Consider the following 24,534-nt stretch of genomic DNA (forward strand, 5'->3'; position numbering starts at 1 on the left):
GCTCATGTGATATTGTTGCAGTTGAATTGCAAGGACAGATATGGATAATTTACTACAGAATTTCATATTACTCTATAGATAATAGAAATTGCAACCAGTTTCATTTTGTTTTCATTTCTTCTGATGGCATTAACGCCACTACGAAATAAAATATTGTGATCTAACACTTTTAGTTCCAAATACAGGAGCGATCATAAGACCAACATCCCAATCTACAGTATACATTTAATATTTTTAGTTTTAAAAAGCTGCTGGTTGATTTGATGGTACATTTTTTCGGGTTATTAGGAAGTGTTTCTTAGCTGACATTTTCCATAACATACAGCATCTGACCTTCAGTTCTTCTGATCTGCTCATGTAGTCTAGGAAAGACAGGTGCAAATGACACTTTAACAATATTCAGTTACTATAGTAAATGGTGCTGCTTTTTACTCTAAACTGTTGTCCTATACCCAGTCCTATGTGCACGCACACACACACACTCAAGGACTTTTTAAACAGAGATTTATTAATATGGTGCCCGCTGTCTCCCCAATGACTTGTGGTAGATTGTGACTTTAGAAACGATCATCTTTGCAATGCTCTTGCCCTCAGTGATTCAAATGAGCAGAAGGTTTTATGGGTTCAATTATTCTCTGAAATGAAAATAGTTCAGAAATATTTGTTTATGAACAGGAGAGATTACAGGCTTTGACATTCCACCAATTTTAAAGTTAAATCTAAAATATCTACATTGAGCCAAGGGCATGTGCCCAGCTGAAAGTACATTATAGTACCGCTTTATATTTTCTATTCCCTACCCATACATCCTCATTTGCCAAGCTAACCCCACCTAATTAATATAAATGTTGATGTTGCCGCTAGAATTATGTTGCAGCGTATTTAATGTTTCCCATTTTTACTGTAATGCGTTCAGTAGAGGAGAGCAGTCTGTGTTGTTTGTGAGGCAGTGAAACATGGTGAGGGATTTTAATGGGATTTGTGTTTATTCTCACTGAGGCAATCCAAGAGCTGGACTATTTTTACTTTTAAAATTGTGTGCTAATCCTAGACCCTTACCTTACCAAATGGCCTTAACCAAAATCACTCATGAATGTAGAGACCCCTCTGATGCAAAAAATAAATAAATAAATAAAAAAAGATAGGCAGTTGCTGAAATTACAACTAGAAAGAAAAGGGGTCCCAACTTTTCATATTGTTTTGCTTTTAATAGTCTCCAATCAGATTTTTTATTCTACTGGCCTGGTTTCAAGATGAAACGGCACTAATTTAATAGTGAAAAAAATATGTATTTTTCATTCATTTCAATTTGAATTTCACAAAGAGTGCAGAATTGTGAGCGTTAAACACACAAACAGGGTAGAAAAGATTGTTCTTGTTTCAGTACATGTGAATACTGGAGTTAAAATAAAGTATTATTATTCAGGTTATAAGAAGTTATACAATGAGGTAACTCAAACAAAGCATAAAAATCAGATGTTGGCCCATTACGGTACACAACTAAAGTATGTTTGGAAATGTGACTACTAATAATCCTTATGCAGTAATACAACCACATTTCTTACTTTAATTTCTTAATAATGGAAAAAAGTGAATTCAACAAGTTTTTTTTATTATTATTATTTGGAGACTGGTAGATAATTTTTTTTTTTTTTTTTTTTTTGCTTATTTTAAAATCATATTCAGTTTTGCAGATATATAATGAACACAGATTTAATTTCCTATTAACTGGAGGAAGGACTTAGTAATTATAGCTCTTTAATGTGAAGCACTGACTTTTTCATGGGCTCAAATGAAGATTACTGTCAATTCTACTTTTAGTTTTAGGAATTGGCTGAGATTCCTTTGCAGGAACTGGCCGCTTGAAACCCAGTGACATGGGTAGCGATGCTCTTTACTGCAGCTGTCTTCAGCTGTTTACCTGCCTTTCTGTCTTTATTTTTGTTTCCAGCAAGTAAAACACAGCTGACTCAACTTTGTAGAATATTCCACTTCTTATCCTTCTAAAACCTTTTGGTTGCTGATGCTGTTTGTTTTAAGTTGAAACAGATCACTGTATCCCTCTTTGCTTCAGAATGAATCCAAAATTAATCTTTAGTCAAGCCTTCAGTAAACATGAGTGACTCCCATTAGCCATCACTTTGTATGCTTACTTTTTTATTCCTATAGTCTTGGTACAGGTTGATCTTAATGTCATCTGTCCAAAGAATCATGAATCATGATGCCACACATGGATGAAACAACAGCCTATTAGTCTGTGAAACTCCTTTTGGGTCACTCTTCCAATTTAAAATACAATAATTTTAAAGTAATTTAATAATTTCAAAATCCTTCCATTTAATTTTGGACCTACACTTTAAACCCATACTCAAATATGTCAAGTGACCAAATAAACAGTATTTGGACATAATTCTACAATTCTACTACATACAGTTAAATGAGCTGTTTTCTACTTTCCTCTTTGATTTTCCTTCTTTAAATTAAATTGATTTATCTCAGTATTTCTATGGGCTGTATGCCCCTTTATGGACTAAATGACTATGAAGAATATTTTGCTTGAAGATTCAAGTGCATTAAATACTTACTTACTAGAGACTGGTAACATGGCAAGGGCTTACTTTTAAGTTTTATGCTTTAACAGCTTTTTCGCTAGTATAAATATATTCTGAGAGGAGGGATCCAACAGGTTGTGACTGATTTGATTTAATTCTCCTCCTTAATCAGGAAATATGTAAAATAATTTTAGGTTATAAAGGCTTCAACAACTGGACAATTACTTTTCTAGTTTTAATTATTTTAGTTTTCTGTTTCATTATTTAATCATGTGAAAGTGAGAAAGACTCAGATGATGCCTCATTTTTCCAATTATTTGGAATTGGTTGTAAAGGGTGACCCATTGTAGTGTTTCTAGATTTACAGTCTGGACTTTACTTTATTTCATCTTTTTTCATTTTTATAGAGGGAGAAATCTTTCTAGCTAGACATGATAGTTTTATAAACTTACAATTTTAAGTTTATAAAATGTGGTTATAAGCTTCAGGGAAGTCCTCATTTATTTCACTGGTTCCTCCCACAGTTTTGCCCTAAACCTTTATTCTCAGAGGGGCTGACAACAGCTTATCTTAACAATAGCTGGTGGCTACTTTAGCTATCGAACTGCTCTTCCACCTGACTGAAGTCAAAGTCAGATCGAGTATACTTCCCACAGACTGCAAACTGTGACTCCATCATGTGTAATGCTGATGATTTGGTTTTCATTATTAAAAGTCCAGGCTTTCCAAAAATGCATACAAATTTATTTTAGATTAAATTAAACTGAGCTTTTTGTACCTACAAGTTCCAACTCATGTGACTAGGACTTTACTTGCATGTCATTTGAATCACTTTTACTCACCACTCACGGGGCTAAATCCACTAAACAACAGTTATTTGTCAATTAGTTGGTACATAAACCCCATAAATGACCTCTCCTACTTGGCCAAATTATTATGTGCCACCTTAAAAGCAAGTGTGCTAGTAAAGTTACAATAAAGTGACTAAAATATGTCCTCAAGAATCACAGGGCACTGTGCAGGAAGTGATGAACAATTGTACAGTAATAGAAATGTTAGATACGCAATCAATTCCACAATGTGTTTTTGTGGTATCATGCAGGGCTGTTTTATCGTCATGGTACCATTTTCATACTACCATCGCTGAATCTCTAAGTATACTTTTTTTATGTCTGTCATTCTACTCACCATGCTATGAGGGGCTTAGGAGTTTGGCAACTATGTACATGACAAATCCTCAGGTGCCTTACAGTTTGATTCTCATAGGACTGAGTGAATGTTTTGGGTTGAGGTATGTGAACGGACTGCAACACCTTTTAGAGTGCAAGTTTGTAACTTCATTAAGGGCTGGACACTGGGTTGGACTGCAGAGTTTAAAGTGAATTTACATTTATATTTGACTACTTCAAATGTCCTACTGTAATAAACTTCAGCACAATACAGTCTAGAGGATATAAAATAAGTATTTCCTGGTATATATATATCTATATTTTTATTTTAAATATTTGGTTCAGACCATAAAGTCACTCTGCTATGATTCATAATTAATCACAACAAAGATCTCTGTTAAATATATTAAGAGTTGACACTGACAACGTGACATCCCAACCATCTCAGCTATTCATATATTAAAAAGTCTTTATCTGTATTTTTCCCTTCTAGTTGTGATATTGTATTCTCCTGATGTTTTTTGCCATTTTGGCATCTACAGACTCTGGAGACTGACAAAACTTGACCAGCCAAAAAGTGCAATAGTGTTTTAATACAAAGATAGACAGGCTTGCCTACAGCTATTTACCTCACGGTGAAGTGTTTTAGTGAACATGGTTAAGTCGGAGTAGTTGTGAGCTCCACAGGAAACACTTTGTCATGCCTGTGTACTATGCAGCAGTACTTCTCCGGGGCAGCAGAAGTTGCAGGCCCCAGTGCAGATCACCTTTTTTTGCAAGAGAACACTGTAAAGCACCATGTTCATCATGCTGAACACTTCAGAAGCAAAAACACATGCTGTCACTGTCATCAAACTGCGATACAGCTCATCCACCAGGATTTACTTTGTTCTGGTTTAAGACTAACAGTGTAAAGGGGAAACTATAACTTTCAGCTAATTTTAAAAATGATTCACATGGATGTGATATTACAGTTCCTTTGCTAGGATTACCTTTCTATTTGCAACACCATATTTTTCATTATTTAATAGTTGTGCTGAAGATAAGCCTCCCAGAGGTCTGTATAGGTGCTGAATCAACCACTTTCTCTCCATGTACCTGTCATAATTTTTTAGTTTGTTTGTATGTTTGTTTTATTTCTGTTGTTGATTAGGACAATCCCGCACACACAAAAAGCATCAAATGCACACAGACACAGCAGTGTCATGGTATATCCTCAAGACAGTCCCTTGAGTTTTGTCTCTTGATCTTGAGGATATTGTGACACTTTTCCAATCTCATGGAAAGTTTTTTCTCCTGTTTTCCGATACAGTTGCACTGCAAAGATGTCTTTCTATTGTTTGCTCTCTCTTCTCATAAATTTTTCATTTCATGATGTTGGAGCCTGTTGTTATAAGATGAACATTTGAATGAATGCTCACATCAACTTCTGTGTGAGTTTGTCTGCCCTTCAAGCAATAATTTAATCATTAAGGATTAGTTTTAAACATACAGATGTTTTGATTATGAGGGATGTTGGTATGGTTTTTTAACTACTTAAAAATAGTTTGACAATAGAGGGACTATTTTTTCTCTCTCCTGCTTAGACAAACTGGTTGTTATGCAGCTATAACCAGAGGATGGTTAGCTTGGCTTAGCATGAACACTGTAAACGATGAAAAACTGGCTAATAAAAATGTTAGATCCAGTTTGTATTTCTTTCTTTTTAAACACTTTTTAGTAAATTATTTGCTGGCACGTTTCTTAGACTGACATGATTATCATTTTCCCCAGTACAGCTGAGTGATAAGCTAAAGCCATGCAATAGTTAGCTTAACAACAAACTAGACAGAATGGAACAAACAAAAAGATATAACATTAACGTTACATTAAAAGTGCTTGCAAGAAATTGTTGCCAACTGATTGACTAAATGTTTTTCTAACTTCAAGTCTTTATGTGTAGCTAAGATCCAGTAGCTGTTTCATATTTAGCCTCTCACACCGTGAGTGGTTAATCATCAGCTCTCAGCAGGAATGTCAAACTATTTTTTTAAACAGGCTGAAGTTTTGATGGTGTCGTGTTAAATAAAACTTTTTTTTTTTTTTTTTTTTTGCATAATTGAGGTCAACAAGTTAAATTTTGTTCTATGTTGTGTTATATCAATTCATTTTATTACTTTTTCTTTCCTTATTACCTGAGAGCCCGTCTGTGGAAATGGGCTTGAGTAAATGTGACCTGTAGGCACTGCCTCATATAACAACTTGTATTTGATCCAACTCTGAACATACTCCTTTTTTATCGTTATATCCACAATTTTATATGTTTTATTGTTTGCTTTTTTTCATTGTTTTATGAGGAGAGAGAGCAGTCACACTGTTTGTTTGCCTTTGGTGGAGAAGTGTTTTGCTTTGTGGCCGTGGGTAGAAAAAAACTAAAAGGTCTCTTCTGGGTTTTGGGAAGTTACATGAGAAAAAAAAATTGTTAGCATATATAAAGGTTTGTGGTTAGCTTAAAAAATATTTTGAAATTGTTAAATATATCAATAATGAGGATAAATATAATGCCAAATATTCAGTATTTGTACAGAAATATACATATATAAATATATATTATATGCCTAATTTAAGTGGAACTATTTTCTGCTCTTGACCATGTTTCTGTTGTTTACTGTTCTTTTGTCAGCATTATTTTATAAGATCTTCAGATAGCATGCAGGATAGTGAAAATGAATGTACTAATTAGTGTTTCATTGCTGGACAATATTACAGCACTCTACAGTTTGTGTTTGTAAGATTACTTTAATCTGAATATTTCATTTCCACATTTATCTATAAATTCATTCAATTTTCTTTTTAAATTAAACTTTTTTTCCTTTTTAAAATGGTTTCAAGTTTTTCTTTTTTTTTTTTTATCATTGCATAATTTTGATCCCCTGCTTTATCAAAGTGATTTAGAATATTTTGCCTCTTCTAAGTACTGCTAACCATCTGTTGTAAATAATTATGCAAATTAAAGTTTTTAAAGAAAACACTGATGTATAACAATTATTTTCTTCCTCTATATGCACATTACCAGGAGGGTGGCCCAGTAATGCAAATGCATCAAGAAGTATTTTAAAAAATTCTCTATGAGACCTTTTTTTTCTTGTAATATACTATGAATCTAAAAGAAAAGCTAATTGGTATACTGTTTATTATCATGTATATTGACTCCCAGTTTCATGTGTGATGCTTTGCTTATTTTCAGGGTACTGGACTTGTGCATGATGCTGGCTTATTGTCACACATATAATTAAGTGGTTAACATGGCCACCTGGTCCGCACACCTTCCCAAAGGCTCTACATTCAACTTATGATGCAAAAGTTTACATAAAATATGAGATAAGATCCTTTTGTGAATCCTAAAAAAAATGTAAACCCAAAAATTCTAGTTAAAGAAGTGGTCTTTATTACAGCAAAGAAGCCAAACATTACAGACAAGAATAATCATGAACCATGAATAATAACTCTATACTCAGACTGGCCTCTCATCTAGAAAGCAGCTTTATTTGCTGCTCTTTAGGGCCACAACTTCACTTTTTTCATTAGGGAAATATGGGCAAGTTTGTTACTTAGTTTTCCCTTAAATGTGTTAAGAAGGTTTACATACTGTGTTTACTTTCTTGCAACTCTCTTGTAAGAAGGTCATCCCTTTTTTTCAACTAAAAATGCACCTCATCATTGGAGTTAAGGTATGACTGGATTAATATAGGCCTCTGAATTTTCTTTCCCTTCTTCAGGTCAGAGCAGAAATCTGAAGAGATAATACTCAAAGTTGATGTTTCACCAACAGAATAAACATCTACAATCAGTGAAAATTATGTCTTTTAAACACCATCTGTTAATAAGTCGAATCCACAAGGAGAACAGCTTTATCTACAACAGAACTAATGTTCTGACATTTCATCCATTATCTAAATCTCTACTGTTTGTTCAACAATAGAGCCCTTTAAAGAACTACTTACAATATCATCCTCATGAGCTGCTCCAAGTTACTGGAACATCTTAAGTTTTATTTACAATAATGTTTTTTTTTCCTTTTTGTCTGAATCAGTTTGAGCACAGACAGAAACATCTGGTATCTGATAAGCTTTTAAAGCCTCACAAAGAAGCATTCAGATAAATTAAACACAATTAATGATGGTTCAAGGTATTCAAAGCATTGATCGTCCAGGAGAAAGCATTCAACTAAGCCCTGGTTGCGATCAAAGATGCTGTTAAAATGCTTGTTCCAACAAGGAAATTTAATGATTAGGCACAGTAAATGTATCTGTATCACAGTTCTTGCATGTTTTACTCAATAATCCTGTTTGCATCACTCTGTCAGTGTGTATTCAGGGATAATGGTGAACAGGATATGAGGATGAAGATAAACAGCTTATCCCTGCTAAGACGTTAAGAGGGAGAGCGGCTATTATCCAAAATACTCTGCACTGACCAGGAACAGAGCAGTGGGCTTTTACACACACAAAAAAAAACAAAAAAAAACAAAAAAAAAAAAAAAACACAGTAACATCAAAGAGATTCATTAAGTGAAACAAATACAATACTACTGGATTTCACCTAAATACTGAAAAACTACTTCTAAAGCTTCAATATACAGCTTCAGTCAGGGCTTCTTAAACTTTTCTTCATGGACCCAAATTGAGCAGACATAATCTTTAACCTTGGGAACCTTAATGGGCTCATTAAATCATACTAATACACTCATGACTCCAGAGGAAACAGCCCATTTTGTGTCCCAAAACACAGTTTAAGAAACGCTGGTGGTAAACATGGAATGAAAAATGATTGTTCTTACAAGCAATGCAAGTAAACAAACAATAAATACAAACAATGTGCTTTATCTTATATAGACATATTTACACAAAGTCTTTGGCTTATGATTAAACATTAGCTCCAAAATAATAATATCAAAACAAAAAGTGTTGGCCACCAGTGCACAGAACAAATGAAGTCTGGGAGCAGTTCACTTCCAATTCCATTGAAGCCCGAAATGGAAACTGCAATTTGCTGTTTTCTTTATTAATAAAATTGGGCCCAGCCCTGAAACATACAGGATTTTAATGATAATTGTTCCATTTTAAAATTTGGGGCACAAAGAATACTTCAGAACTTCTATCCAGCAGATCAATACATGACGCTACAAAACAAACAAAAATAAATGTGTAAACTTGTAATGATAATAAGCTATTATTGACACAAAGGTAATTTTCTTCATCTAACAGTAACCAGCTTGGTGTGAACATTAAATGGGCTGAAAATTACTATAAAGTACTCACATGATAGTATATAATGAAGCCCAAAATATGACCAGAAAATGAACATGAAGCTGAAAGAAGTACAAACAGAATAATCCACAGTTTGGCTGGGTTGTAACTTTAGATTTTTTTTTTCTGGTACAAAAGTACTGGCTGCAAATATTTAAACATCACCACAATGAGACACCCAGCACTCTTAGTTTAGACAAAAAATAGCATGAAAGAAGGAATGTGGGGCCACTGAAAACTTAATGTGCAGTTTATCAAAAGCTGTGGTTGCAGCTTACAAGGAGAAGGGCGACATCTAGAGTGCACACTGAGTACTGCAGCCGAGAGAGCATGAAGCATCGAGTCCATGGGAGGGGGCTGTGGTGACAGGCTTAACATTAGGTTGGGGCCCAAAACATACAGGGGCCCACTGGCACTCAAAAAGCTGTACAATAAGCATAAAGGAGTAAAAGGAGCAACATTGCCTCCTCTGCTGCAGTCATCTTCACCATCACTTCCTGATAACTGTCGTAACATTATACAAGGAGCTGATTTTTCTTGTGCCTTTGTTCAGACACAGAGTGGATGCTACAGAACAGCCAGCGCAAAGGGGCATTAGGACCAAGCAAAAGCAAAGGATCAAATACATCAAGAAGTTAACATGTGTTCTCTGGCTCTTCTTAATTTCCCTTTCCTCTTCTATCCTTTGCTTATGATGACTCAATGAACTCCAGTGACAGGTCGTAGCAGAAACGATACTGTTCCTGTAGACATAACAGACACAAACATACAATTAACATATCTGCGTGGTCACACGTGATTAGCTTTACCCCTGCTTGTATCAGCTTCATCAAAAATTGTGTATAACTTACTGGAGTATCCACCATGTTGGGCTTGCTGTTCCTTAAGGTCTTCACGGCGTGGAAAACATCGACCACACTCTGTCTCTTGGCCATCTCACACACAATGCTGCTGGCACAGAATACTCCACTTCGTCCGCCTCCATTTCTACAAACAATCACAATGACAGAATTATTTTATCTGATGTTTTGAAGGTGGAAAAATAAGCCAGTAAATTCCAAATGTCATCAGACAAAAGAAATTCTGAAAGAAATAAAACAGGTCACTAACAATTTTTTAGACTTAAAACAAGCACTGCCAAGGTAACTGGACCGAAAATGTATTTATTTGATCTTTTTCCTCTTTATTTAGATTCAGGCACTTTTACGAAAATGATCTAATAAAGCAGACTGTTTTAAAGTGCTGTGGACTCACAGGCAGTGCACAATTGTTCTTCCTTCTCCCTCCTCTCCCTCGCGCTGCCACTGGTCAACCTGAAGTATCAACTTGAGGAAGGAGCGTTTGGAGGCGGGGATTTCTCTATGCCCTGCCCACCCAAGATACTGGAACTGACGAACCATCAGGTAGCCTTCCTGAGGCTGTAAGATTGAAAAAACTTTCACTGTAGTAGGAAGCATGTAAAAGTGCTGGCAGCAATAACATGGATGGGTGTATGAACCAGTGAACTAACCCTGGTGAGGTTGCAAACTCTGAAGAGTCTACTGATAACATCGCAGTCCATCGAGCAGGACATACATTCCACCTGGACTGGGCCGTAACGCAGCATGCCCTCCTCTGGCCAATACTGAGGACAACCCTGAGTAAAAAAAAATTGTATTTACCACATGGCTGATGGATAACTACATCAACAAACAGGGCAAAAATAAGAGTATGTACAATTTAAAGGAATTAAGATACAAGTTCCCAATGATATTTTTAACCTGCCAGCAGTGGTGTATGTTTTAACAGAATTTTAATAGAATACTATTGATCTCAGAAGAGGCTGACCCTGAGGAAGGGATGGGTGAAGTAAAGTCATAGGTCAGCCAACACTTTAAAGGGATCTGTTTGAATAGTGGGGTTAATCAGAGTTGGTGCAGTTTGTTTCTGTGTTTTTTGTGGCAGAGCATGCCACAGATGTTTCATAAAGAAAGAAAAGGCCATAGTGCATTGTTTCTTTGCTAAGTTATGTGTAAACACAATAATGGTTTATTACTTGTTTATGTGCTTTTTTATGCTTCAGTGATTTATAGAAAAGTGAAAGAAAAACTGAAAGTTCATCAGAAAACATGGGAAACTAAAATTTACAGAAATGATTGGCTCCAGATTTCTGCACAGTTCTGTGCATGTAAAATAATCCCCAGAGAAGAAAAGAGGTGACAGAATGCCTTCATTATTTTTCTTTTAGCACTGCACACTCATAGTTAAAATCTGGGTAACAAATTCTGAGAACAGCACTGCCTATTAGAAAACAACTCCTTCAGTAGTGCTGCTGCTGGTGTCTCCCAGAGAGATTTCTTGCAGGACAGCAAGATCGCAGCAGTACTGGTGACGTTGCAACATAATAAGTCTATTAGAAGCTTCGAGAAAATTAAGAAACAAATTATGATGCATTAATAAAGGGACTTACCTGAGCCAGGTCAATCTCATTCAGCATCACCAAACTGGTACATCCATAGTCGTAAACTAGACGCCAGAAGTCTTTGACAGTGCTGGGCAAAGGATGCTGGGTAACAATGAATGCAGCGGGCTGTCTGTAGCTCTGCAGAGAGGAGACAACAAAACTGATGAGAGGCTTTCCTATTCAAAAGGAGGAGTCACAGCAGTATTAGTAAACATTTAGTAGAATATCTTTATTTTTGTCTCTTGCACTTGGTCGTTCTCATCTACACACACACACATACACACACACACAGACACACACATGTTGAAACACAAACAGCAGCATGGCACAGTGTGTGGGGGAGTATGAGAAAGCAAGCATACTAGGAGGTGATGTTTAGATGATCATGCAGTGAGTCTTAACTGTGAGGGACGAGAGCATGCACGTACATAAAAATGCACCAAAATATTTCATCTACATTTCATGGGGTCAATTAACTTTGTGTTCTGTTAGTCCAGGAAATATGTCTACAAAGATCATATAAAACACATCTAAAGCCAACTGTTAAAGAGAATGTATAAATAATATATATATTTTACATGATGAACTGACTGAACTGAATGTGAACTGATCCCAGCTTGTTGCGAATGACAATGTGCAGCCAGCTATATGAAGAAGAGGTGTGAATGACTTTAGTGAGGCATTGTAACCACAATGAGAATCTAGTGTCAGGGTCTGGTCTGGGATTGGTAAACATGAAACTGGTGGCAGAACAACACTGAAGCCATGAAACAAATCCAGTATTGGAGATTTAAAGTAAAACCCCGTTACCTGGAACTCTTCTGACAGCTTGGTTAGAGAGAGGCCAGAGGTAAGTGACTAAACTTCGAATATAAACTCCTAAAACTTTACAGCAACTATAATACTTTGTCCTCCATTAGCTTGTTGGAGAAAAGCTTTCTTTGAACAACATGTTTATGCTACACTTTCAAACATCTATTAAACTATTCACTTACCTACAACCCACCCCTTACTTTGTAATGATTATTTTAACAGAACTTCTCAAAAACACCAACTTCTACTTCTGACTGAAGATAACCATATATCATTATCTTATCTACTCAATTACTTTCTTTTTCAACTCATGGTACATGGGCAACACGCTGAGGTTGTGTCAAGTGTCGCCAATGCAATCAATGTTTGGGTGGAGGCCAGAGAAGCTAGTGGTCTTTTCAGAACCTGGATTTGTCTCTAGCCTTCTGCTGCTAAAACCACAAACACAGCATCACACAAACAGGGAGGGGAGTATCTGTGTGCCAGTGTTTTCTGTATTAAATATGTGCAAATGTTTATATTTGACATCAATTCTCCACTTTCTTTAAAGCATGTATCATTTTCAACAAATATGCAGTTTGGGACAACAGACTTCATATTTGTGTTTTATATCAGTTGGTTCACATGTGTTTAAATTGTGTTAAAAACAACACATCTGCTGGTCTAAAAACATTTAAAATGCATTCTTTGAATAAATAAATGTCCCAAACTGTGTTTGCTTGATGTGTTGAAAATAACACAACCTTACTTTAGGAGCTCTTAACTTGCAACTGACTTACATCCATCAAAGCAGCATTGATATAATTGCTGCTTTCTCCATCTATTGTAATGAGGAAGGGCAGGCATCTGTCAGGAGGAAGGCCGTCCATAAAGCGGTTCTTGTCTTGGTTTCTAGGCAACAAAGCAATGCTGCAATCTTCTGGCTGAGGCTGGGGAGTCACTGAGTTTAATGTCTGGACACAGAGAGAAACATGTAACATTATATCACCTTGTTGACATAAGAAAATCTCACCAAACATTCAACAATATCTGCAAGTGATACTCATGAACACCAAATCTGCTGCCATTAAACACTTGCTGTGGAGTTTTGTTTGCAAGAAGAGCAATAATGAACATAATTTCAAATTTTGTTTTCAATAAACAAGTAAAAAAAAAGACAAACATTAAATCTAAAAAAAAAAACTTAAAAAAAAGTCCACATTAGTTAAAAAGGTGTATTTTGAGTGAGTGTCATTTAAGGAATAAAACAACAAAGTTACCTGGAACTCATCCTTCAGATGGGACGAGTTGGTCTGGGAGTCGATGCGGATCAGTTCATAAAAAGCTGCTTTGAACTCACACACTGGAATGGCTGTTTCTCCACACAGACATGCCTCTAGTATGGCATCATGGATGAATATATACTGCTCCTGTATATGATTTAAAGCACCCATGTAACAACATATACACATCTGTCACTCTTTGATAAAGTTCTTGCATAAAATGAAACATAAGTTGTCTCACAGATAACACAAACATCTGAAATGAAAGTGTGCCGACGCTACAAGGACTCATGAGGGATGGAGGCGTAGATGAGATGGGATGATGGTTTACTTCACCTCTGAGTGAGTCTGTACACTTGGTTTCTCTGGATGTTTCAAGCAACAAAAAGAAGCTTGAATTGTATAAAAACAGACGGCTAGCTGCTGTGCTGAATGGCCTAAGTGTGATTTGTGGGATGGATGTTACAGGAGGTGTGCATTTACTAAGATAAGTAAAATCCATGATGGTAATGTCATGTTTTTCATTCCTATAAATAATATATATAATTTGCCTGTTAAATGAGTTCAAAGCAAGCAATGGGAGATGATATTTCTGACTGTTAGTCTCATTTGATTTTTACAGAACAAGGGAGGTGAAGCTGATGTTTTCATGGATGAATGAATGGATGATAGATAACTACACATAATATAGTCACCTCAGCCAGCATCGTGCTGATGACTGAGTCTGAAAATAATATTTAGTTTGTCTATTCTAAGATGAAGATGCAGATGGAGGATGGTTGATGCAGTCACCTCAGTCTGTACCATGTTGATCCTCCTTGAGCGAAGAGCCTTCACACAGTTGTAGATGTCAACCACGCCCTCTCTCTCTGCCATGTCCAACATGATGTCAATGACTATGAAACATCCTGTGCGTCCCGCCCCAGCACTGCAGAGTGGAGGACGAAACCATAAGTTTAATAGATCAGTATTATTTTGTGACTATATATGTTGACTATGTATGTTAAGTTCAAACATAAATCTAAATCTTGTATAGTGTGTAAAGATATGCACCTGCAGTGGACGACAATTGGTCCAGCAGAGGGTGGATTGGAGATTTTAACTCTGCGTATGAAGGATAGTAGTCCAGTAGCGTGGTATGGGACTCCGTGATCGGGCCACCCTGTGAAGTGGAACTGCTTAACTTCCCGCACTTCGTTGAAACCACGCTAGTAAAAGATAAAGAACATAGCTTAGTAAAACCTCATCAAACATGTCAAAGTCCCACTTCCACTCAAAGGTTGAAGCAACAAAAAGATGCAGCAACAACCACATTTTAACTTGTACAGTACATTTGTGGTTAGGGGGTTCAGAAATGTATAAGACCAGCTGTATTACAATTTCCTTACCAGACCGGAAGTAATATTTACATGCTTTGCACTTTCAAGTCTCATGGGAAACATGTTTAAAATTATTTTGATGTTTTTAAAATTATCCCCCCACCCCCAACAAAAGATGCTAATACACATTTACGCAAACACTCAAAAGAATCACATTTTTAAAGGGCTTCTCAGTTGTAAATCGTTTAAAATATTGCTCAATGTACAATAGAGAGTTTCAATAAATATGAACAAATAACTAAAAAACGATTTTTAAGGGTAAATAAAATATCACTCACCCTTTCCAGAGTAAATGTGCGAACCACATATTCAGCTAGAGGTTCAACCTCCACAAACGTCACCTTGAAGTCACCATACACCTCAGCATCATCTGGCCAATACTTATAACATTTAACCTGGTAAACAAAACAGTCCACACCATCAAAAAATTATTAAAGATTTGAATCAAGTGTATTGCCTATCTATTTATCTGTCTGTCTGTCCATCTGTCCATCCAGTATATATATAAGTTAATATAAGTGTAACCATTACAGAGCTTGTACAGTGTCTCAGCATGGGGAAATAGCTGAACAGCACTACAGAGGATGGAAGAGAGAAAAAGAGCAACTTACCCTTCCAACCTCCACCAGATTGGTTACCATGACGATGCAAGCTGACTGTTCCTGCCACACCATCCTCCAGAAATCATACACTGTCTCATGAACAGGACCTACACGCAAACATGCAATACTTGTAGGATTACTATGTGTGGCAAATACATCTAATTTATAACTTCCTGGATAAAACGACAGAGATGGATCATGTGCATTTTGGCATGTATTTGACACAGTTGCTGTAACTTACCCTGAGTAGCAATGTAGTGACTTGGCCTCTGATATCCCTGAAAACACAAGAGTCGATCATTATATATTGAGAATGTATGCATAGTTTTACATGGTTTGAAATATATATTGTAAAAATGAAATAAAGAATAATGATCTTGCTATCCGCTGTAAAACAGAAACATTATATGGACAGTATAATGAATCATTATTGCTCCTTCTGGGAGATATGTTAGTTGTGCTTTTGTTCCATTTAATATAAATCCTGGAAAGCTGTCCATTTCATCATGGTGACATGATCTGAGAAGAACTATTTGAATGAACAGTAGTTCCTGATGTCACATTAATGTGTTTTCATAGCACTGCACACACCTGAAAGTGTTATGACAACCAGTAATCAGACTTTCATGACAACATCAGGGAAAAAATATAGACTTCGCAAAAAAAAATATCTGAAGCACACAGTGAAATCCAAAGAAGAGTGATGGGAAGGCAAGATGAAGTGAAATCTTTCATGCAGCAGAGGCCCCAGCAACTCAGTGATGTGCATAATTCTTTTGATGCACATAAAAATAGCTGCATGAATGTGTAGGTGAACTGGTGTAAAGGTTGAGGAGCATGAATGAAAGAATCCACAGTGATACTTACATCCCTGTACAGCCAAATCTACAGCCCAAGACACAGGCAGAAAGAACAAGTGGAAGAAAGAAAGAAAGCACAACAATGTCAGTGAGTGTCAATCAGGAAAAAGAAAAGCTGCATTGACATAATGGGAGATTGATCAAAAACATGCAGAAAAAAGATATCTATATATCCAAATTAGACCAATAGAAAGACACTTCCTGATGGCTTTTTCAGCTGTTATTGTTTGTTTAATTGCTGTAACAGTTGCCTACCAGATGAGGGAGTGTCCACTCTATTTAATCTAATTTTAGTTTCATGTGAGGGTTGGCATGCATGTAGTAAATTATAGTACAGAAGAGCATACTGTAAGCATACTAGCATTACAAATGATGTGAGTGACTAACATGCAGATGAGATGTGCAAGAAGATGAAATGATGGATAAATGAAGATTATGCTATGAGGGAGGGATGAATGGACAAACAGATGATGTAAAATGAATTGTACATAGAGAAGGCTGCTACATTAACTAAGAATATCCAGTTAAAAGATGATGATGCTGAGGTGACTGCCAGGATTTGACATTTAGAAAAAATATGTTTGCATTTATTTGCCAAATAGATGAGAACAACTTAATATGAGAGCCACTGCAACTGGTTAGCTAAGCTGGAAAAAAAAAAGGCTGAAATTGGAGAAAACTAAATTTGGCTCCGTCATAAAGTAGCAAAGCCTGTGGGCCTCAACCTTAAAAATGACCATATTAACAAGAATAATCTTAAAATTGACCAAAAAGCCCAGTGCTACAAAGATTACACTTATTTCCTGGATTGGATTGCTTTCTTATTTTTGCATTGCTGTACTTGGAAATAAATCTACTAAACCCAAACAATGGCAGTAAAATCTGCTCTTAGACTGAATGTGGCTCATGTCACACATATAAAGATAAACTGATAAGTGTAGGATGGATGGGTGGGTTGACCTGAAGGAAAACAGCAGGGCTGACACCTGAGAAAGACAAATGAACAGTGTATGATGTGTTTAGGGGTGTAGCCGGATGCATTAAATGGTTTAATGGATGACTGGAAGACGCAATAAAGGTATAGAGGCCTGACATACGAGCGAGGGAGTGTGGTTTCGTTGGTTTCGTTGGGAGCCAATAGTAGCATTCGATGCGTTTCCACTTACATCGATGTAGTTGGCGTTGATGTAGTCGGAGGATGGGTCGTCCTCGATGGGCTGCAGAATAACCCTTGAATGATCATCTGAAGAAAGACAATACAAAACAATATGGGAGACAACAGCAGAAAGAGAGGGAAACATTGTTTTAGAGTGAAACTGGAAATATTTTCAAAACACAATATGAAATCTAACATAAAAACCCAAGTTCTTGATTCATTTACAATGATGTTGGTCATATCAGTTCATGGTGGGTGTGTCTTCAATGGAAAATTGCATTACATCATCCTGAGCACCAATCAGAATTAGTTACATTTGTTTGTTTACTTAAAAAGATGCTATTAACATAATTCAAAACGTACATTAAGTCACTTTTCTGATCCATAAATAATTTTCATTGCAAATATTTACTAAAATAGATATTATTCTGTCAGAAAACCAACCTGCTCAAGGATTAATTACGTTACAAAGAACAGAAATAAACCTTGCTTGCTTACATGCTATGATGTTCCCATAGCGGTTTTTGGTACGATTCTGCTCTTTCTTGGCCACATCCCAGGAGGCAGACTGTCCCTCAAAGAAGCTCTGTATCACCAACAGCAGAGAAAACCATAGAAAATAAAATTAAACATGACTAATCCATAAACATACAGTAATACTACTGCATGATATCTCTGAGAAGAAAGACTCACTCAGCGATCATTTGGCTTTATCTAGCTTCATCTTTATCTAACAAGAGGACGTAAAATGCTTTGTGGCTCTAGGACTGTTTAGTCATTAAGGCAGACAGCACCCTTGAACTAAGATGCAATTTAACCCTAACAGTCAGTTTCTCATTATAATGCTATAAAATTACATCAAATTGGAAATTGCAGATTTCTATAAATCTGTGATGTTTATGTTGTTTTCTTTAACTCCTGAAACATAGGATCAAAAACAAGGTCATGGCCAATAATTAAAAATGTAACATCACACATTCATATTAACAATACCTGCCACTCACAATACACTTACTGTGTCTGTGGTATAACCAACTTAGTTACTGATATTAGCATTCTCACTTCATATTCCTCCTTGAAGCCATAGCTGTCAGATGTTTTCATTAGGTTGATGTGCTGCAGGAGGTCAGCCACTCTGATGGCAGGGTGCAACTGGCCTGTCTGATAAGGAGACTCGGTTCCTTCACAGTGATAACGAGGAACATCCAGAAGCCTGCTGTTCTCTGCTGCAGAGCCACTGTGGTTCTCATCTACAAGAGGAGCCAAAGGTAGAGAGGTTAGTTGTTAATAAAATATATAGCTTCATATTTTATTTTATTTTTATTATTTTTCCATCATTTCCTTCAACCAGCTAAATGGTAATGAGACCACCTTAGACCTTATCTGTCTATTGTTTGTCCAAGTAAACTGAGTCCCTACACTGTCCAGCTTTGGTTGTAGTTATACGTGGACAATGTGTAAAATACCTTATACACACATGTGCACTATTGTTATATGCACAAATATGTATATGTGTGTGTGTACCTGTATATATATGCATACTTCTTAGAAAGACATTTTTCCTATTTGTATATTATTCTTATATTTGTCTTTGTATTGTGTTTCTTTCTTTTTGTTAAATTTTTACCAACCATATTTAAACCTCTGCTGTTGTATACAAGTACCGTAAGTTTCATGTTCCAAGAAAAAAATTCACTTAGTGTGTAAACACACCTGACAATATTTGACATCAGCTACCTTTTTACCTCTGATGGATCATGGTGACCTGTTACTTTTTCATGTCCAAAGTCATTATCTTAAGAAACTACATCCTGTGTACCACTGTGCTCTGCGTTTCATTACTGGCTGTGGAAATCGCACACATCACTGCACTTTATGCACTACAGCTAAATGGCCATCCCTCAATGTACGCAGGCTTTCACATTGGCTAAAAAAAAGCACTAAAAAGCAGAGATGTATTAAAGCAACCCTCCTCCACAAAGGCAAGCAACACAGTTGTATCATGTAAAACATTATACCAGCATCTTTTTCTGATGTTACCACAGCAAAATAACAGTTTCCTCAAACCAAACACTTGTCGGTTTGCTTTCTTATTAGACTCACCTGTGATTGGAACTACAGGTAATGCAGCATAAAAAGAAAAGAGCAGCAATTTTCAGTCAGAATCCAAGAAAAGTGGACTTTTCAGTTATTCTAAATAACAGCAGATGCTTAATGTAACTATTTTAATCTTTTTAAAAATGGATGAAACAGAAAGATGACGCACGACCAGAATATGATTCTTAAAAAAATCATAAGAAATTAGAATAAACTCGGTCACTCATATACACAGCAACGTAATACATTGAAAAGCAGATTAACTTTAAACACCACACTGTACTACAGGTCTACTACATTGCCATCTAGTGGCAACAGCATGCACAATTTGTTTTACTCTACTTTTATACCTATTGTAACAGTAAATTGAAGGTAAATCTTTCCCAAATATTATCAGTTTTAGCATATTTGCACAATAATGTGAATAAAATAAGTAACTTAAGTAAGTAGTTAGCTTTATAATGCAGGAAGGAAAATGTTTATGGTGGATTAATCTAATCAGATATAACCAGTTAAATGTTTAATTTTGAGTGCATTGTCTGTTGTATAATTATTTTTGGATTTTGGAAATTTCTTTACTGCATGAGAGGAACTTAATGGTAAAAATGTTGAAGAACTTTATGGGTGAAGATTTGGGTGCTGTGGAAAAAAGTGAATTAGCAATGCACATTCTTACTGTACAGGATAATATAATAACTAGATGTTGCAGCACAACCGACTGATTTCCTCTTCACAGCTACTAATTAACTGACACTGTTTATTTTATCCACGTGATGCTTTTCTCTGCTTTGAGGACATGTTAGCTCATTACTGGTTAAGGGTTTGCAAAGCCTTCATCAGGCCAATTAACAGTAAACTTGACCTGACACTGCCTCTTAATTTGCTACTTCCTGCTACTTTTTACCCCTCTGTGAAGTGATTGGCCAAGACAGATTGTAACTGCAGCTTTCACTCCCCATTAAAGGCCATGAAACAGTTAATTAACACAGTTTGGTGGCGTTGTGCTTGCGGAGCCCTTAAGGGTATGTCAGAACTCCACATCATGCTGCAGTGTTAACACTACTCTAAATATAAACACATTTCAGGGAAACACTGGAGCTGAAGAAACATCCAGTTTGGCAAAAAGCTGCAGCTTTCATGATTCAGACAACCAAACTCAGCCTGGGGAATAATGCAGATGGTGGATACTCAAGCAGACTTCTTAGATCATCTAAGCAGAAAACTATCAGCCAAAGATGCAGGGCTGCAGGCACCAAATTGTGCAGTGTTGTCACAGATTTAATCTGCAGTCTTTTTGAGATTGTAATATGACAAATTTTCTCCTTTTAAGCCTCAATTACTGTCAGTTTTTGGATACAAAATGGCATTCCTAAAAACAAGCTAAAACTGTGGAAATAATGAGATCTCCAAGGGAGAAATATGGTAATTACTGTGAATATCAATAGCTCTCAGTAGGAAACAGAAACCATGGCTGGAAGCAGGACTGATTGAACAACAACAGAGGATGATAGATGAAATATTGGACAGCTGAAGTCACTAATACCAGCCATGAGCTGGTGACAAAAGTCAAGACATATAAACAGTAATCACACAGCTTTGCCATCCTGACATATTTCAATCTATTATTATTTGAATTCATTTTCATAATAGCAGTTTGTGGATCTGGGCTTGTGAAAACACAATGAACAACATCCAACAAAAGACAATGTTTACAGAAATTTTAACTCAGCCAATCGATCAGCTACATCATAAACATCATAAGTTAAAGCATTACAAATATTAAAGGGAGTAAAGGAGACTTTGTTTATGTGCCACAACCACATTTGGCATAATTTTTTATCAAGACAGGGGATCTGAGTTATGACGCACATGGACATACATGCCAGGGCAACGAGCACAGGGTGTATGTGATGATGATGGGTGATAACTAGAGGGAGTCTCGTGATAAATGTGACATATCCGACAACACTAAGAATCTCACCTAACACAGCAGTAGGAACCAGAGGATCGTTGGGCACTGCAGAAGGAAACACGGTGAGGAAATAATACTAAATTTTAGACTTTCTTAAATGCTCTAACCTGTTAATTTCTATTTCTTTTATACAAGCATCTAGGGTCAAAGGTTAAATGCTCTACTCTGTTGCAGACACTGTAATTTGAATGGCATTTTATAAATATATTTATATATAAAAGCAGCTCAATGATCAGTGTATATATATACTCCTTTTTCCTTCAGAATCTGGTTAAGTGTCATGGATGTTTTTCACTATTCAGTATACAATTCTTTACAAATCCAAATAATATTGATTAAAATAATACTTTTTTATTAGTTTTTAACCAATAAAAAAATGAAAACCTTGCTTTATAAAATTTGGTATTGACAGGAGAGAAAACATTTGAATGTATTACAAGCAGGTCAGAAATGTAAATTCACCTTCACTCTTAGACATGGTTTCTTTTACTTACATAAAATAATGATTACTTATGAACCTACATCTGTTATTGTAGTTGTGAGAGTCCATAAATGTCACAGCCATAGGGTCGTCTCCGTGTAGGGTGCTCTGGTCAGCGTAGCTGCGGTCCATTGCATTCACCATGTGTGTCATTTCCTGCCTTGTTGTTCCAATGGCGTCTTTACGTTTTTTAGCCAGTTTCCTGTTTGGAGCAGAGAAAGGCACAGTCAGGAATCAAACAAACAAATCGTACAGATCCTGCAGACTGCAGCCTTACTAAGAACAGTATTAAATTTTAAACAACCCCCAATCAAAACTAACATTTACTATTTTTTGACATTGTAGACCATAAGAACCCAATATATTGATTAATTATTCTTGTCATCTTTATTCAGTTTGTTAGGATACTTCCAATCGTGCATTTCAGGCCTATAAATCATACAAACAAAGTTGGTTGCAATTTATGACTAATAATGAGGTAAAAATCTCCAGTTTGTCTATTAATTGTTTTAAAATATTTAAAAACTATCATTCGTAAAGAAAGATAAGAAGTAATCTACAACAATTACACTGGGTGTAAACCTAAACTGGACCCCTATGATTTTCTATTCCTTAGACAGCAACGCATCAGGAACTACAGTATTATTCATCAATAACAGATAAAGCCATATGGTAAGGGATTACTGTGAGACACTTTTGCTGAGCACAACAATGCAGAATTATATTCACAAAGGCACTTATTGAGGAAAAAGGAGCCTTGTGTTAAACTTTTCCAGAGGCAAAAATCGACTTCTTTGGGATTTAACTTCTGACAAACCTGTACTTCAGATGCTCTTTAGAAGAATTGGATGCCATGTCTATTGGTCAAAAACAAAAAAGCCAAACCAGACTCTGATTATCAATGTTCATGGTAAAACCTTTATACTTCTGTGATGGCAGCATTAAGGATTTTGCCTTAATGGTAATTTTGTTAAATGCTGCTGGTCTGAAATCATTAAATGGATGATTATTAACTAACTGAAAATATATTGGGTTCAAATTCTCTGCAATACATGTAATAATAGTGCAAGTAAATGTAAATGCACCACCCCCCCAAACTTTTGCTGATTTGAGGTTGTATAAACTTTATTTTGACTGGAGGCTGCTGGATGCTGACCTGAGACGCAGAGTTGAGAGCCAATGGAGAGGGAAAATGAGAAAAGATGAAAGGTGGGTAGCAGAGAAAAGATAGGAAGGACAGAGGAGAGACCAAGCAAGGACGGTAGGTCGCATTAATAGGCTCAGATAGAGGAGCACTGGGAAAGACCATCTACTGAAAACCAAGGAAAATGACCTTTTACCAGCAAGTAGCAGAAGGAAAACCTTTATCAACCATGGTGTCACAAAGCTGTCAGATGAAAATTCATAATGCTTTATCAAACTCTACTCTTAGTTGTGTGAAACTTTGTTTCTATAGATTAATTAACTTAATGCTTTTTCATTATTAATTAAGTGAACACAGTAGAAAATTTTGTTAAAAAAACGCTTAAATAAAGAAATAAAGACATCTCAAGTATCTGGTTTTCATCTAACAGCAAAGATGCATTTCAGTTTGGAATAAAGTGAGAGTAGGATGATGGAAGTCCATAGAAAATCATTTACCAACCAACAGCTATATGCGTAGTAGGACTTATGTCAGGGAGAAAAGGGAAAGTGTTTTTGAGGGAAGACACATCTAGGAAATTACTTTTTTATTTTTATTCTTCAGAAGTTGTGAATTGTAGCATTGCTTTTGATTTCAAGAACAGGAAAATAAAAAAAACAGAAGAAAAAGACTCTCAAACATGAGAGTGGTGTCAGATGAATATATCAGAATAAAAGCATCAAAATATCACGTCTAGGTTTAACTCTGTCAGTGTGTTCAATCTCTATATAAAGCAGGGAAAGTTATTCGAACAAAAGTTGATATGTTTAGCATGACAGAGCATGCAGGAACATTGTATACCCAGAGCCGTAGATGTGCATCAGTTCAAACAACAGCAGTGAACACACTGTGTTTTTTTAAGAGTGACTAATTATTCACTTAACTGTGATTTAAACTCCAAAATTAGCCTGCAACAAAAACAACAAGCTGGCAGTGACAACGTTGTTATGATAAACAAAAAATGGCAGCTGTATTCAAACTGATACAATATACAGCTCTGACTTCTTCCCAGCAAAATACAGAAAGCATGCTGCTTGTGTATATTTTACCTCTTTACCCCAAAATACACCAACTCCACCTCTGAGACCACACACACACACACACACACACACACAAACACACAAACTCAGCAGAAACAATTTTAAATGTTGGTAAGGTGTAACTGTGTTTGTGATTGCATTAGTGGGTCTTTGACATAGAAACATAAATACAGGACAAAAGTATGTTTACATAGATGAATACCACTAAGTTGTGTAATTTTATATGTATTGAATATA

At 36.1% G+C, this 24,534-nt stretch overlaps 1 protein-coding gene across 23 annotated transcripts in view; it reads right to left on the reverse strand.

Moving 5' to 3' along the window:
- Positions 1-7,125: 7,125 nt before the first annotated feature.
- Positions 7,126-24,534, reverse strand: part of ptprk (protein tyrosine phosphatase receptor type K) — a 105,542-nt gene continuing 88,133 nt past the window's right edge. For 3 of the 23 annotated variants that reach the window (XM_041975337.1, XM_041975338.1, XM_041975332.1), the window contains 20 exons: positions 22,116-22,276; positions 21,603-21,638; positions 19,628-19,639; positions 18,587-18,774; positions 18,023-18,122; positions 17,466-17,611; positions 16,376-16,393; positions 15,750-15,786; positions 15,518-15,615; positions 15,185-15,301; positions 14,581-14,735; positions 14,320-14,455; positions 13,525-13,674; positions 13,045-13,218; positions 12,263-12,280; positions 11,459-11,590; positions 10,520-10,645; positions 10,264-10,427; positions 9,861-9,996; positions 7,126-9,752 (listed from right to left, as the gene is read on the reverse strand). In XM_041975337.1, the coding sequence (XP_041831271.1) occupies positions 9,699-9,752; positions 9,861-9,996; positions 10,264-10,427; positions 10,520-10,645; positions 11,459-11,590; positions 12,263-12,280; positions 13,045-13,218; positions 13,525-13,674; positions 14,320-14,455; positions 14,581-14,735; positions 15,185-15,301; positions 15,518-15,615; positions 15,750-15,786; positions 16,376-16,393; positions 17,466-17,611; positions 18,023-18,122; positions 18,587-18,774; positions 19,628-19,639; positions 21,603-21,638; positions 22,116-22,276 (2,158 nt within the window). In that variant the 3' untranslated portion in view covers positions 7,126-9,698. The remainder of the gene's footprint in view (positions 9,753-9,860; positions 9,997-10,263; positions 10,428-10,519; positions 10,646-11,458; positions 11,591-12,262; positions 12,281-13,044; positions 13,219-13,524; positions 13,675-14,319; positions 14,456-14,580; positions 14,736-15,184; positions 15,302-15,517; positions 15,616-15,749; positions 15,787-16,375; positions 16,394-17,465; positions 17,612-18,022; positions 18,123-18,586; positions 18,775-19,627; positions 19,640-21,602; positions 21,639-22,115; positions 22,277-24,534) is intronic. The other 20 variants (XM_041975349.1, XM_041975343.1, XM_041975346.1 and 17 more) reach the window with 15 other exon arrangements.

This window comes from Melanotaenia boesemani, chromosome 22, assembly GCF_017639745.1.
Source record: "Melanotaenia boesemani isolate fMelBoe1 chromosome 22, fMelBoe1.pri, whole genome shotgun sequence".
Lineage (NCBI taxonomy): Eukaryota > Metazoa > Chordata > Actinopteri > Atheriniformes > Melanotaeniidae > Melanotaenia > Melanotaenia boesemani.